Raw genomic sequence first — 16,126 nt, 5'->3', positions numbered from 1 at the left:
CCAGTCCCTGCTATGCTGTGAAAATGTTGCTCAAAAAGGCATTTCAGTGGGCTTTGCCGACTGAGATGTAATACCACATTCTGGCTCAGTGAGGAAAGCAACAGGAAACCACTTCAGTCCTCATTTCCCTAGTACATCAGTAGGCCTTCTCTTACACTACACCTATTATTGTACATCAGAATCATAATTCATACTAAATAAAGCACAGTTACTCCCAACACAATCAACGTAGTTTATAACTGAAATAGAATTCCACCCCAGTGAGACATACGCAGGTACACGATTGTAAAATTATTATTATTATTATTATTAATTTAATGACAATAGCAAATATAATATTGTAATAACGCAATCAATAAATAACTAGAACTGCACAGATCACTCCCGTCCTGCTGTACCTCTTAACGCTCTTTTAAATGTCACGGTGGTTGGTATTTCTCCAACGTCATTAGGTAAACACTTCCACTCTTGTGCGGCAGACACAGAAAATGAGCTGTTATATGTGCCAGATTGATGGTGAGAAATTATGAGCAAGTTTGATGTTTGAGCCCTTGTATCTCTGTTATAAATATTCAAAAAGTAACGGGAACTCAAAAAAAGTAAGATGGGGAAGATGTAGTAAGAACTTGGTGGAAGAGAGAGAAAGTATGATGGTTACGATGAACATGGAGTGGAGACCACTCTAATTCTAGGAAAGATGATGGCACATGATAATACTTTCTTAAATTACATGCATAAATCACACATGAATTTCGAGCGCACTACAGCCTTAGGGACAATTCTGGTCTGATATCATTGAAATCAAAATCACAATAATCACAATGTGGCACTGCAAGAGCTTCAATTAACTTCTTTTTAAATCTTCTTGGGATGATATGTTTATATCAAGAATATAGAACTGAGAAAATGTTTTAGTAGATATATACGACATGTGCAGACCAAGTCATGCATTCGTCCATGATATAAGCAATGAAATTAATTATTAGGCCCATATTGATGATATGACTTATTTTTCTTAATAAAATTTTTAATGACCACCTAATCAAAAAAATATTTTTTTTAATATTGATTCATCCATGGTAACGCCAAGATATTTCACTTGTGATTCAAAAGAACTGGAACGTCTTGAAGGATTATTCTGGGCAACAAACGTTTATTTATAGTTGTCATTTGATTTTGGTGGCCAAGAAGGATTACTTGTGACTTAGGCCGTGAACAACAGATCAGTCACCAACAGCCTGTAAGTCAATGTTTGATAAGTCCCATATTCGCTGTTTCATACTGACACCAATATCATACAATAACACTGAAAGGAAATAATTCTGGTTCCATCTTTTTTAGTACCAATCAGATTCTTAAAATCTTTAACTTATTATTATTATTATTACCATTAACATTTACAAATTGCACATTTTTTGGTACCTGTTTTGTCCATATTACAGGACATCTTCAGCTATTGCACTTGATAAAAATAACTGATACATGATTAGGAATTTTAAAAAGACATCAGACACTGTACATAAAAAACTTCCATACTAATTTGTTCATTACATTAAAAATAAATATTCACTAGAAAATCATCTACATAAAATAGTTTTCTTAGACTAAACTGTCCCAATTAAAATGTATTGACTAGCTGAATGAAGAAACGTAAACAGTGCACATTAATTACAGTGTACATTAATTACAGTGCATATTAACTACAGTGTCCACTAAAACTGTGGTGATTCAATGGAATGGGTATTATCTCATTATGCTATTATGCTCTTATGTTAAAATGCTCAACAGAAACTTCAAAAATCTTTGGCCCAGCTTTAAAATGTGGATATAATACCACCAACATGGAACAACGTAAACATTAGGTGAATGAACTAGTAGTATTCATAAAAGAAATTTCATGTTGTCATGCGGATCTGTATACTGTTAACTTGCTCACGTGTACACTGTCTTACAGCATTGAATAAAGTGGAACCAGAATTATTTCCTTTTGAGGTTATTATATGAAGTCAATGTTTAGTAAGTCAAAATTTTAACAGTATTGAATAAAGTGGAACCAGAATTATTTCTTTTTGAGGTTATTATATGAAGTCAATGTTCAGTACGTCAAAATTTTCCTAAAGGTCTCATATTGTGGAGTCTATGTAAAGTTGAAATTCATCAGGGTACATATGGTATTTGTAGTGTCTTAGATTCAATGATATGTCATACACAAAGAATGCAGAAAGGAGATGTCCGAATACACAGCCATGAGAAACTCCTCTTTTCAAGTGGTGCCACAAGGAAATGAGTTCATTATTACCTTTCACACATTGTTGACATCCAAAGGTATTGTTGACATCCATAAAGATAGGAATGCATCCAAACAATCATACTCTGAGAGAATCGTAGAGCCTTCAGTTTTACAAATAAAATGTCAATGTCTAAATGGTCAAAAGCTTTACTTTAATCTAGTAGTACCAAAACTGTGAATCATCCTCCGTCTATTGCTTGCTGAACATCCTCAGTGTAGTTGGACTATGTCCTTGTCGGAAACCAGATCGGAAAGTATTAAAGAGATTGTGGGTTTGAAGGTACTCAGACATTTGCGTATGGACTATATACAGTATTCTAAGCCTTTAGATAGAGCATCATCAAAATTAAATGGTTATAACATCAGAAATTTGTTTGAGAAGCCATTCTTATGAACAGTCGAGATTTTCTTCTGAAGACGAAGAGCAAAGTTCTCTGCGAAACGTAAGGAATTTCACCTTATTTTCTTGGCATAAGCTCAAAAGCCTATATCATGTCTACATCAGAAATTATTAAGCTAGGAAAGTAGTTTTTATATGATTTAGAACTGCACAGTTGGGCTGTAAATCACCACCGTTTTTACGTTAGATAATTTAAAATACTAATTGTTGCCATTTCTTAATGGATACATTATTTTTGCATCCATCTCTCGGCACAGACCAGAACAAAATGTAGATTCCACCAAAGTCCCAGTCTCATCCATGGCTGTGATAATAAGGAAACTACTGGGGTATGTGTGGTGCTGAGTAATGACATTCAGAGTACGACTCGTGCGTCTGAGTATTATGGAAGGTATTGTTGCTCATAGGGTCAATCATTCTACAATAGGAATTTCTGGCTCAGGGAGGAAAGCAGTGGTGAACTACCTCACTCCTCATCTTGCCTAGTACTCATTTTGGTGCTGCCATTGGTGTTTTTGCAATTTCCTTATAACCGCATAACACTAGTAGTCCTATCTGACGATCCAACCAGCTTTTGGGCTGACGACCTAACAGACAGACAGACAGACAGACAGACAGACAGACAGACAGACAGACAGACAGACAGACAGACAGACAGACAGACAGACAGACAGACAGACAGACAGACAGACAGACAGACAGACAGACAGACAGACAGACAGACAGACAATTAAACAAATATATATATATGTCCTCCCCTGCAAACAATGTGACTTTGCCGCGGTGGGTGCAACCATATCAGATGGGTATCTGTCGAGAGACCAGACTAATGAATGGTTCATCAGTTGATAGGAAGGTGTTTATTTGGCTAAGCCTTATTCACACCTGTCCTGTATATCTACAGCCATTTGGACATGCCGTGTAGGGGTTGAGGACCCCCCCCCCCCCTCTGTGTCTCATGCAAGGTTATGGCCTGCCTTTTCTCAGTTCAGTGCAGAACACCCTCGCAAGCTAACTGGGTATTTTTTATTATTATTATTATTATTATTATTATTATTATTATTATTATTATTATGTCCAACTCATTGGCTGAATGGTCAGCGTACTGGCCTTCGGTTAAGAGGCTCCAGGGTTCGATTCCCGGCCGGGTCGGTGATTTTAACCTTCATTGGTTAATTCCAGTGGCTCAGGGGCTGGGTGTTTGTGCTGTCCCCAACATCCCTGCAACTCACACACCACACATAACATTATACTCCACCACAATAACACGCAGTTATGTAGACATGGCAGTTGCCGCCCACTCTCATTGGAGGGTCTGCCTTTCAAGGGCTCCATTCGGCTAAAATAGCCACACGAAAAAATTATTATTATTATTATTATTATTATTATTATTATTATTATTATTATAATATTTGATGTAAATAAATGTTTGAAAGAATATGGACTAAAATAAATTCAGTTAATTTAAGACCACACAAAATTCAAAGAAATCGGTTTATTGGAGATGACATGAAAGAATGTACAAGGTTTCCAGGCAGTAGAGCACAATGTATAATATAAATGAAATGTTATAACATAAGAGCAGAAACAAGAACGTTATCAAAGAACACCTATTGTCCAACAAAGTGGGCATCCTCAAACTGCATTAATTGTAAAAGCTATAGAAGTTTTATATGTAGATGCATTTACTAACTCGAACTTATTAGTGTGATTTGAGTAATTTGATGATATCCACTTGACTGGATGGGACATGTGAATGCTTAATAATGATTATATTTCAGGACATATATCTTAATTTTTAAAGTTTTTCATAAAATGTGTTCCACCACACTGGAAATGTTTCACATCCTCACTGTTAACAAGTCAACATTGAGAAGCATGACATCTAATCAATCACACCGATGATAACCACAAAATTTTACCTGGCAAGTTTTATGTCCAGTTCTTCCGGATGATGATGATGAAGATGATCCTCTCATTGGTCGTGCTTTATATGGTACTTTTGCTGAAGCATTTTCTCCATGATGCCGACCAAAATGCTCTTTGAGTTTATCTCGTCTGGAACTAGCATACTCACACTGGCTGCACTTGAATGGCTTCTCTTCCAAATGAATCCGCTCATGTCTTACCTAAGATATTAAACACGTGCATTAGATAAAATATACCTAAAACACTCACTGAAGGTTATATCTCACTCCTATATTGTAAAAAATGATTGAGAGACAATAACTGACTCCATGCCTAAAATAGAGAGTCGTTAGAAATAGCATGGAGTGAACATATATGATAAAAAGAAGAATCAGGGAAGAAAAGCAGTGAAATATGACTATCCACTTTTTTTTTTTGGTTAGTGGATTTACGTCGCACTGACACAGAGAGGTCTTATGGCAACAATGGGACTGTGGCCTCAATTAAGGTACACCTCCAGCATTTTTCTGGTGTGAAAATGGGAAACCACGGAAAATCATCTTCAGGGCTGCCGACAGTGGGATTCGAACCCACTATCTCCCGGATGCAAGCTCACAGCTGCGCGCCCCTAACTGCATGGCCAACTCACCTGGTGAAACTATCCACCTTAAAAATTCACCTTAAAAACAATGAAAGTAACCAACATATTACCAAGAACATTTTATATTATTTTTCAAATTGTTAAGTTGTGATATTCTGTAACTAATTTCTAACAGCTTCCATGACTTCAACAGGATGGTTGATGGAGGTTTGAAATGAATTTATAAAGTAATGCAATACTGTCATAGAAATAATGAGCCTAACACTGTGTGGCATAGTTTGTATAAAGTTCAAAGAAAACTTAAAGCAGGTGAATTTTTATTTTGATCCATATGAGTTCAGGTGACAAGTAGGCTATGTACTGTTCAACGCCCCTATCCCTGGTTTGAAACAAAATCAGAAAGCTGTCATTCAATTAAATTTCTAGTTAGTTTTGAAAATTCCAAATTTGGAGACATCACCTATTAAGGATTGCCGAACTCTAAGTGGATAACGTCCACCCCAGTTCAATGTTTGTAAATTTACCTTCCATGCTCAATGTTTTTGACAGATGTATGTATGACAGCCAGGGAATACAGTTCTGAAGATATGGAATACCCTTGGCACTTTACAACGATTTCCTATACAATAATTCAATCTTGATTAATATCATTATTTTGTTGCAGACCCCAACACTCAACCAGATAAAAACTGCTAAACTGGCATTACATCAAAAAAAAAAAAACAACAACCTGAGCTCTTTGTGAAACAAAAGGTAACCAAGTATGGAAAATGGATCACCAGTATGCTGTGAAAATGATCCTAGAATCTTGTAACCAAGACGCCAGAATAAATGTTCTGATCTGGCAGGATATCGGCATTCTAGGCGTGGAAAATTTGTTGTCATGGTTTCAACATCATTGTTAAAATACGCTTAGTTCAATCCTTCACCGCTAAGCCAGCCTAATTATCTGTCCAAAGAGATTTTAAAAAGAAATAAACTGTAGTCATGGGAAGGTGTGTAGAATACTATGATGAAGAGAGAACACATGAAATTTACTAGTCATTTCATCCTAAAATAAAATGCTGGAACATATACCATGTTACATTAAATCCATTACATTTATTAGTGTTTGTAATTTATATTACTTTCTGTATAGGCAATGGGAAGTCTGATGTAGGAGAATCTAATTCAGGACAGAGGGTATAGCCAAATGTTTAGTTTGTTAATTTGTTCAGAAGGAAGCCATTCCTTTTCAGTGTCGACTCAGTATAATATACATTCTTCAAGTCTGTCAAAACATTAAATAAAACACTTAAAACACTGCAATAATCCTGTAAAAATGTATCAGTAACAGAATGACATGTTTCATTCTATGTAAACATACTCAGATTCCATCACATCACTTTTAACCACATGTATATATGGACAATATTCTTTCTTCTTCTTATATTATTAGGTAAAAATTTACCCCATCTCTAATACTGTACGGAAGCAGAAATTAATGAAATCTTACTTGGAATGACTGGCTTTTTCCCATTGCTGGATGTGCTTTTGAGAGAGAGAGAGAGATGTATATTTATTTGAATTTTATATCAAGTAATTCAGTTGGTGTTCAATAGATTATGTTTTCTATGTTAAGTAGGCTAGCGAGGTGTGCTTTGTTTCAAATTTAGGTTTAGGAAATAATTTAGGTAATAACATTAAGTTTTTTTTTTTTTTTTTAATATCTGTAGGTTTGTAGGTATAATGCTTACAAAGACATTTTATAATAAGGAGTTAAAATTACCATACCTTTTACATTGGTGCAGACAACAGACCTGGCATTTCGTATAGATATCTGTTCAAAATATCAAGAAGATAATAATTTATTCAATTAGATAACATGATATGCCTGTAAACTTCAATTTTAAAAAAGAAAAAGAGAATACATGGTATTTCACTGGAGAGTTCTCACCAGTCTTTGGATTGCTGACGATTGTTTGCTGCATTCCGACAAGATCAAACAGTATATGGTAGTTGAGTAAACAAATACAACCCCTTCCAGGTGCTTCTACAGATGCACCGGGATAATCTAGGTTACTCGATACAATTGAAGATCCTCTACGTTGCGAGGAGGACTAGTAGCTCCTTTCTTGAGATATTGTGTGGAGCCACAACGGTAACCAGACACTATACAAGAATGAGGAAGCCAAAACACCACCCACCCCCTGTGGGAGGGGGGCATAAGAATACCCCCACGGTTACTAGCTCAAGTCAAAGGCTTGGAAGTGGAAGCCTCACCCATACCTGCTAGAGAGGCATCCATGTTACCTCCACATGGGTGATACAGTGGTTCGGGTGAAGTGGGTGCTGGTGATTGAGATGAAAGCTCACTTCTGTATATCGGAACCAACGCATCAGTTTGCCCTACGTAGCCTGAACGAGCCGCGAGTTAGAAAAGGGGAGAACCCAACCTCGGGGGAACCCATGGCTGTGAAAACAGTCATGGGAATGCCAAGTGGGAACAATGAGAGTAGGTCTACTGAAGGTAGAACAAACCCGGTCGGATTCGGGCCAGGAGCGGACTCCTGGATGGAGGGCTGAGGGGCGTGGTACCTGCTACGGAGAGCCTGAGTTGCGGGAGGACAATGTCTGGTGGAATGCCTCATCACGGATGGTGAGAACGCCCCTCAGGACCCTAGAAGGGGAAAAAACCCTACATCATATGGAACCACGGACATTCCAAATGAACTACCCAAACAAATACCAAGGGAAACTATGGAAGCTCCAGAAGAGCAGGTCCAGCAGGAGGCCCAAGAGGAAAATATGGGAACAGAAGTCACAGAAGGGCAGGCTGACTCCAAATCTGAAGAAGAAACAGAAGAAGCAACAGGAAAGCAGACTTCTGGACAAAAGGAAACAGAAGATTTCACTGAGAAAGACCTGAAGATATTGGCATCAAAACTAAATAGGATGCATATAGATAGACCACCTTGCACAAGTGCCTACTACAGGGAAAAGAAGAAGGCAAGGAAAGAAGCCAAGATACCGGCTGGGACTAGGGTGGAAGAGAAGCCAAGGAACAGGGATCGGCAAGATGTTATGCCCATGACTACGCCCAAAAGGCCAAGGTCGGAAGAAAGCACGCCATCAAGTTCGGCTATAAAACCACCCTCTAAGAGACAGAAGGAGGAAATACTCATGTCCTTCTCGGAAAGACTATCCTCAGTTAAGGTCGCAATAATCCCTAAGACCTTTCCAGATGGAAAACTCAGGGAGGAGGACATGACTGAATTGTCATCTGCTCTGATAGCACAAATGAAGCTGCTGTCAGATGGATGTCTGCCAGGCTTCCTTGAGTCACCAAGGCTGGAAAGTGGGGCTGTGGTACTGATCTGTGCAAATCCAGAAACTAAAAGCTGGCTGGAACAGACAGTATCAAAAGGTAACCCATGGAAAGGGGAGACCCTAGAGGTGGCGGACGCAAAAAAGGTGCTGAACACGACCAAGGTCATCACCTAGTTCCCACCTCCTTTTGACAAGATGAAAGTGGAGGATGTTCTTGTCAAAATCAATCAGCACGATACCAAACTTCTAACGCAAGAGTGGAGAGTGCTGGAAGCCACTTCAATCGACAAAACAGGAAGGACAGTCGTTTTGGCCCTTGGTGAGACTTTGAGGAACTCAAAAAGAGAAGCCTTAAGCCTAAGCCTGGACTTGGGCAGATCAAGTTACGGGTCGTCAACGGAAAAACGAAACCCAATGTTGATAAAGATGGTGCTGAAGGTCCTTCAGGCCAATCTTCAGCATAAAAAAGCAGCTCTGGCCAATTTAGCCAGGAAGTTCAAGGCCAAGGCTATTGACGTGGCCCTTATTCAAGAGCCTTAGGTAGTCAAGGGCAGAGTAGCAGGACTGGTGGAATCTGGAGGTAAGCTGATGTCCGATACAACATCGGCAATACCCAGAATATGTCTTCTTGTGAACAGGAAACTAATATGTGTTATGTTGCAGGAACACTGTTCACAGGACTTAACCGTGGCCAAGGTTAAACTTGGAAAGTGGAAGGGACCCAGAGAAATAACCCTAGGCTCTGCGTACCTCCCGTATGACTCAACTAATCCGCCCCCATCAGAAGAAGTTGAGAACCTAATTTGCAACGCAAAGAGGAAAGGCGAACACCTGGTCCTTGGAGCAGATGCAAATTCACACCACATGGCATGGGGCAGCAAGAACTGCAATGCAGGAGGTGAGTCTTTACTAGAGTTTATTATTGGAACTGAGTTGATGATACCAAACCTAGGAAACAAGCCTACATTCATAAATAAAATTCGTAGGGGGGTAATAGACATTACATTAAGCACTACACATATTGTAAACTTTATCAAAGACTGGAAGGTGCTGGAGGAACCATCATTGGCAGACCACCAGCACATCCAATTTACAATAGATGCGAGACTATGTGGGATTGAGATGTACAGAGATCCAAAAATAACTAACTGGGATAGATACAGAAAAGTTCTAGGGAAGGCTGTACAAAAAATTCCAACATGAGAGGACAAAGAATTGGATGAGGCAGAGGAACTATTAGAAGAGGCCATTATAGACTCATTCCATGACAACTGTCCTCTCAAAGAAAAGAAAAACACCAAAGAAAAGTAAGGTGGTGGAACAACAAACTAGCCAAAATGAAAAAAAGAGGTTAGGATGTTGCTATTTTGCTATTCGTTTTACGTCGCACCGACAAAGACAGGTCTTATGGCGACGATGGGAAAGGAAAGGGCTATGAGTGGGAAGGAAGTGGCCGTGGCCTTAATTAAGGTACAGCCCCAGCATTTGCCTGTTGTGAAAATGAGAAACCACAGAAAACCATCTTCATGGCTGCCGAGAATGGTGCTCGAACCCACTATCTCCCGGATGCAAGCTCACAGCTGCGTGCCCTTAACCGCACGGCCAACTCGCCCAGTTGATAGGATGTTGTATAGAATATCATTTAGATATGGTATGTGGGACGTATATCATAGGAAACTCACTGAGTATAACCTAGATATATGGAAAGCAAAAAGAAAATCTTGCAGACTGTTCTGTGAGAAAGTGGAATCACACACCACTGAACAGCAAGGCTACAGAAGGTTCTGAAAGCAACCCATATAAATCAAGTGGGGACACTGGAGAAACCAGATGGGTCATTTACTCAGGCAGGAAAGGACACTCTGGAGATACTAATGGCATGTCACTTTCCTGAGGCTGAGGAGATGACAGAAGAAGAAACAGTTGGAACAGAGATCAGAGCTCAAAGAGCAGACTGGAACTGTGCCAACAGAATAATAAAACATAACCACGTAAAATGGGCAATCGACAAGTTTCATCCTATAAAGGCTCCGGGGCCAGATGTGATACTTCCGATACTCCTACAGGAAGGACGGGAGATACTCATCAATGCCCTGACGGACCTCTTCAGAGCTAGTCTAGCTTTAGGGTACGTCCCGAAATTATGGTCTGAAGCTCAAGCGGTATTCATATCTAAGCCTGGAAGGGCAAAATATGCCCAAGCCAAAGCATACAGAGCATTATGTTTAACCTCCTTCATGCTGAAAGCAATGGAGAAAATTCTGGATAAATATATCAGAACAACAGTGCAACTGAACTCAATGTTACTTGAAAACCAGTTTGCATATAGACCAGGCAGATCCACTGAAGCAGCACTCCACCAGTTGGTTTGTAAACTAGAGGAAAGCCTAAAATATAAATAAATTGCACTGGCGGCATTTCTAGATATAGAATGAGCCTTCAGCAATACAACCTATGACTCTATGATCAAAGCATTGGAAAAGAGCAAGGTGAGGGTCGTCAAATGGATTGAATCCATGTTAGACGGAAGGAAGATAAAAGCAACCCTGTTTGAAGAAATGCTGTCGGTTAGGGCCACCCAAGGCTGTGTTCAGGGAGGAGTTCTTTCTCCTCTGCTGTGGAACCTCGTGGTGAACAAAATCATAGCCATGCTCAACGAACAGGATTTTTATACACAAGGATATGCAGATGACCTAGTGACTGTGGTGCGAGGTAAGGTGATGAGTGTTATCCAGGACCTCATGCAAAGATCACTTAACCCTGTGGAGAACTGGTGTTGGGAAAAACAACTATCAGTCAACCCAAACAAGATAACTCTGGTCCCTCTTACAAGAAGGAGAAAATTAGAGGGAAAGAGATCACTGAAGCTTTTTGAGAAAGAAATATATATGGAAGAACAGGCACTGCACCTAGGTGTAGTGTTAGATAAAAATCTAACCTGGAATCCACATATAGAAACGAACATAACCTGGGCCAAGAACTTGCCGTATGCATGTAAGAGAGCCATCGGGAAGACACAGGGCCTAAAATCATCAATGGTAATGTGTAGGGTTACCAGATGACAACGGCTCGAAAGCAGGACTTTTGAGTTCAAAAAGCAGGACAAAACCAGGACAGCATTAAAATTGCTTAAATTTTTTGTTAAAACCATTTATTTAGCGTACCTTATTCATATTGCTTGGCTACAAGTGAAGTCTCGAAAGCAGGAATGTCACTGACACCTTATTCATGTTGATTGTACTTATCAGAGCTACTTATTTTATTGAGCAACTCCTTATTGTCTTTCAAATAGTCATAAAACTGGTTACAAGTGAAGTCTTTCATGTTAAACTTCACTGACACCAACCATTTCACAGAGTCAACACTTAACCTATTTCTTTCTTTGGTTCACTGTGCGTTTATTAAAGAAAAAATTCTTTCTACGTTGGCATTATGAGCAGGAATTGCAAAATACACTTCTGCCAATTTCAGTAGCTCGGAAGAACATGTAATATTGACACCATTTTTTATGGACTGGTTTGTTCAAGAAATTTTCATTCTGCTTTTGCACTTCAACATACTTTTGAAGATTTACAAATTGGTCAAATAATCTAACATCATCAATGTGTACACCTTTAGCACTAAGATATTTAACAGTATCTTCAAGGTCAGTCCAGTGAAATCTGAAGTTAAGATCATCCATTTAAAAGTACTGAATTCTTCAAGTGGTTGTAACCATTTTCCAAAGTACTCCAGGCATGCATTATATACATCATGGACTTCTTTCATGAAGGAATCACTGTCTTCCTGCAACCCTTCCTCCTTCAAAGTTTTCATCATTTCTTTCATTTTCATAGGAACAAAATTATTTGAAAAACAAGCTTGTAAAATGCCAACAGTTTCTTCAAGTGCCTGTTTCACTTCAATAATGGAATTATTCTCCTTTTCAACATGAAGAATATTCTCTTGAAAGACTGACATTAAAGAGTGGCAAAATATTAAATACATTTCACTTAACTTATTGGTGAAAAACTTGTTCAAAATTGTTGGCGGGTTATCCACAGATAGAAAATAAGACCGAAGTGCTGGATACAGTTCAAGAATCCTTTCAACAGCTGAAAAAGTGACAAACAACGAGTCTTTGTATGCTTCAATAGAGATTTGTAATTCACATGAACAAATTCACAAAAAGTTTTTAGCTCTTCATTCCTTTTAGTAAATGTAGAAAAGTAGTTGAACACTTTTAACACAATGCTTTCAATGTCAATCGACAATAAATCAACTCCATGTTGAACACAATTATGCAACACGTATGCTGGGCAGCCTACTCCAATCAAGGTTTCATTAAGCTGAGATTTGAGATTAGAAAATACATTATCTCCTCTTCTTTTCAGGCCACCAAAATTCGTATTGCAGTTATCTCCTCCAAAAGCAATGCACTTCTCCAAAATTTCATTTTGTTGCAGAACATCTAACACCACTGAAGAGATTGTTGCAGCTTTTTCATTACTAACACTGTGCAGGTCAATTAACTTTTCTTGCAGCCCTCCATTCCTGTAGTCGAAATACTGCATGAGCACAGGAAACAGTTTTATATTCCCATGATTGCTGCCATCCGTACAAACACCAATGTATGACACGTCTTTGACTTGTTTACTGGCACTTTCTAATCAGGAGGTCCAAGTACATTATTTACAATGGCCTCAGACTTTGTACAAGCACAGTGAATATTTTTCCCTATTTCAGAATCAGGAAATAATTTAGATGGAAGCTTAGACATACAACCCATAGTTTTGTAGCTCCCATGATGAACAGCATTGTGGTACACAAGAACTCCCTCTGCAGCAATTGCAGTTTTGTTTATAGTGATGTGTTCTTTTTGAAAAATGTCAACACATTATTTGAAGTTGAAGTTGATGCACTTTGAACATTAGCTTTATGTTTGCCCGTTGTAATGTGAAATTCTAAATCCATAGCTCCACGATTAGCCACAGAAACGTATGTTCCTGGTTTACATACTAGACACATGGCTTCTTCGTCAGTGCGGCCCTTTTTGAAGCATTTATATATTTTCTCCAATTCAGCAGTGAACTTACACTTTCTTTTCCCCATAATACATTTAACGTACCAACAGATCACAACAGATATTGTAGAGTAGATCACAAGGATTGTGGCACAACTAAGCAGCAATATGGACGAAAATTATTTGTCTTTAGCTTCCGTTTCCGTATGCTATCGCCAACTTCGACTATCGACTATGACCAGCGATAATATACTAGTCAAAGACTACAGGAATTTAAAAGGCTCAAGCTGCAGCTGAAGTCAAAGGTTATGGAATAAGTGAGTCTAAGCTTATGAAAATGGGTTTCCAGTTGGAAAAAGTTCATTTTAACATTATTAGATGAAAATACAGACAATCAGCAAATAATTTAAAAAAAATAAATACGGATGCCAGGACAGATGCTAAAAATAAGGGCATGTCCTGGTAAATACGGATGTCTGGTAACCCTAGTAATGTGGATATACACAATGATCATCAGACCGTTGATGGCCTATGCTGCAACCATCTAGTGGCAGAAAGTCAGTCAAAGAAAAGTCAGCAGTAGATTAAATAGCCTACAGAGAACGGCATGCATAGCCATAACTGGGGCTATGAGAACTACACCGACAGAAGCCTTGAATACTTTACTAGACCTCCCATCACTATGCAATTTCATAAAAGGACAGGCTAGAATGAGTGCATATAGATTGGCAAAATCAGTGTTGGAATGCACAAAGACCCAACCTAGGACACTGTAAAATTAGCAGAGTAATAACAGAGGAAGTTCTACACATGCCTTCTGATTATATGATACCAAAGTATAACTCTGAAAAACCATTTGAGACCCAGATAAGAAAAAAAGAAGACTGGGATATCAACGAGTGGAATACTGATAGAGAAGATACAGTGTGGTGAACTGATGGCTCAAAGACTGAGGATGGCACAGGAGGAGGGATCAACGTGGGAAGACCTGAGAGATCAATCCAGATGAGCCTGGGCAGACACACTACAGTCTTTCAATCTGAAGTGATAGCTATCACAACATGTATTGAAGAAAATCTGAAAATGAACTATAGGAATAAGAACATTTTCATTTTTATGGACAGCCAAACGTCCATTAAGGCACTACAGGCAGTCCGAATAATATCCAGAATTGTCTGATATTGCCACTCACTTCTCCTGAAGCTCTCAAAGTACAACATTGTCAAAATAATATGGGTACCAGCGCATGCAGGTATAGAAGGAAATGAAAAGGCAGATAAACTGGCCAGGAAAGGGGCAGAAATACATTTTGTAGGCCCAGAACCTGTATGCAGGATTTCCTATGGACAAGCCCAACACTACATAGGAAAAAGGGTACAAAAGAAACAAATAGAAAACTGGAAAAATACTCCACGATGCAGGCTTGCAAAGGAACTGATGAAAGGCCCAAAGAAGAAGCATACTAAAGAACTACTGAAAGTCAGCAGAGAAAATATAAGATGGGTAGTAGGACTGTTGACAGGACACTGCCAACTGAAAAACCACCTACATAGAATTGGAGTAATAAGAGACAATATATGTAGGTAATGCAATGAAGCAGAGGAATCAGCTGAACACATACTTTTTGAATGTGAGGCACTGGGTAGAATCAGACTCTCCACTCTAGGACTACCGGGTGAAGAGAGAGAAAAAATCCAAGAAGACCCAATAAGAACACCCTGCAGCTTTGTGAAGGGAACAGGTATATCTAGATGGAAATGAAGGAAAAACATGGTAGCAAAAGATCTTAGAGGTCGACGCTAATTAGGAACTAATAATTAGAGGCCCCATGAAGAAAAGAAGAAGAAGAAACAAATACAAGAATCAGCTGATTGCTGTATTCTGATAATTTGTAGTTCTAAGTCCCTGGCATATGGTACTTTGTACTTTGCATCTTCGTTTATTCATCGAGTAAAAGTTAACAAGTTAATCAAATTCCTATATCCCAATAATATTGCAATTCAAGTCACCAGCATAGTTTTGACATTTTTTTTAGGATTTTTTTTTTTAGAAATTATTGTAGACAACCTCTTTTTTTTGAGCATTTAAGGACACTTTTATTCTCCGTCCCACGTAGTAGGGAAAACAATAGTAATCCACCAGCTGTAAAAATCATATAACCACATTTTAGTTGAGAACTGTAGTGTAGATATGGTATTTTAGATAGTATCTTGCCTGCTATATTCATGCGTACCTTTGTGTGTGTATCTATTTGAGCATAGTAGGATAAAATAGTACTAATAATAATGTGTCTACGCATTTAGCTTTGTTGATAATCTTTAAGTAGTTCTTGCGAATTTCAAACTTGCAATTTTCATTTCTGTTTGTGCTTAGTAATAACATATTGTAATTAGGATACGTCTGAATGTAGTTTAAAATATTGTAGCGCTTTGTAGTATTACAATAATTGAAATTATTAGGGGTCCTCCCCTTCAGTACAAAGACATTTATTAATGTGAATTGATCACGTAGTTCACAGGAGGTACTACTTTCGGCACTTAACACGTGCCATCATCAGCCAACGAGTCACATCAGGCAAACACAAACAACTTTAAAACAACTTTAAAACACACTGTA

At 38.5% G+C, this 16,126-nt stretch overlaps 1 protein-coding gene across 1 annotated transcript in view; it reads right to left on the bottom strand.

Moving 5' to 3' along the window:
• LOC136863480 (zinc finger protein 879) overlaps positions 1–16,126 on the bottom strand; it is a 218,936-nt gene that overhangs the window by 31,307 nt on the left and 171,503 nt on the right. Inside the window, exon 10 of the mRNA XM_068225955.1 lies at positions 4,613–4,819. Coding sequence (XP_068082056.1) covers positions 4,613–4,819 — 207 coding nt within the window. The remainder of the gene's footprint in view (positions 1–4,612; positions 4,820–16,126) is intronic.

Source organism: Anabrus simplex, chromosome 2 (assembly GCF_040414725.1).
Source record: "Anabrus simplex isolate iqAnaSimp1 chromosome 2, ASM4041472v1, whole genome shotgun sequence".
In the NCBI taxonomy this organism is placed as follows: domain Eukaryota; kingdom Metazoa; phylum Arthropoda; class Insecta; order Orthoptera; family Tettigoniidae; genus Anabrus; species Anabrus simplex.
This window is presented reverse-complemented; position numbering and strand designations above follow the sequence as displayed.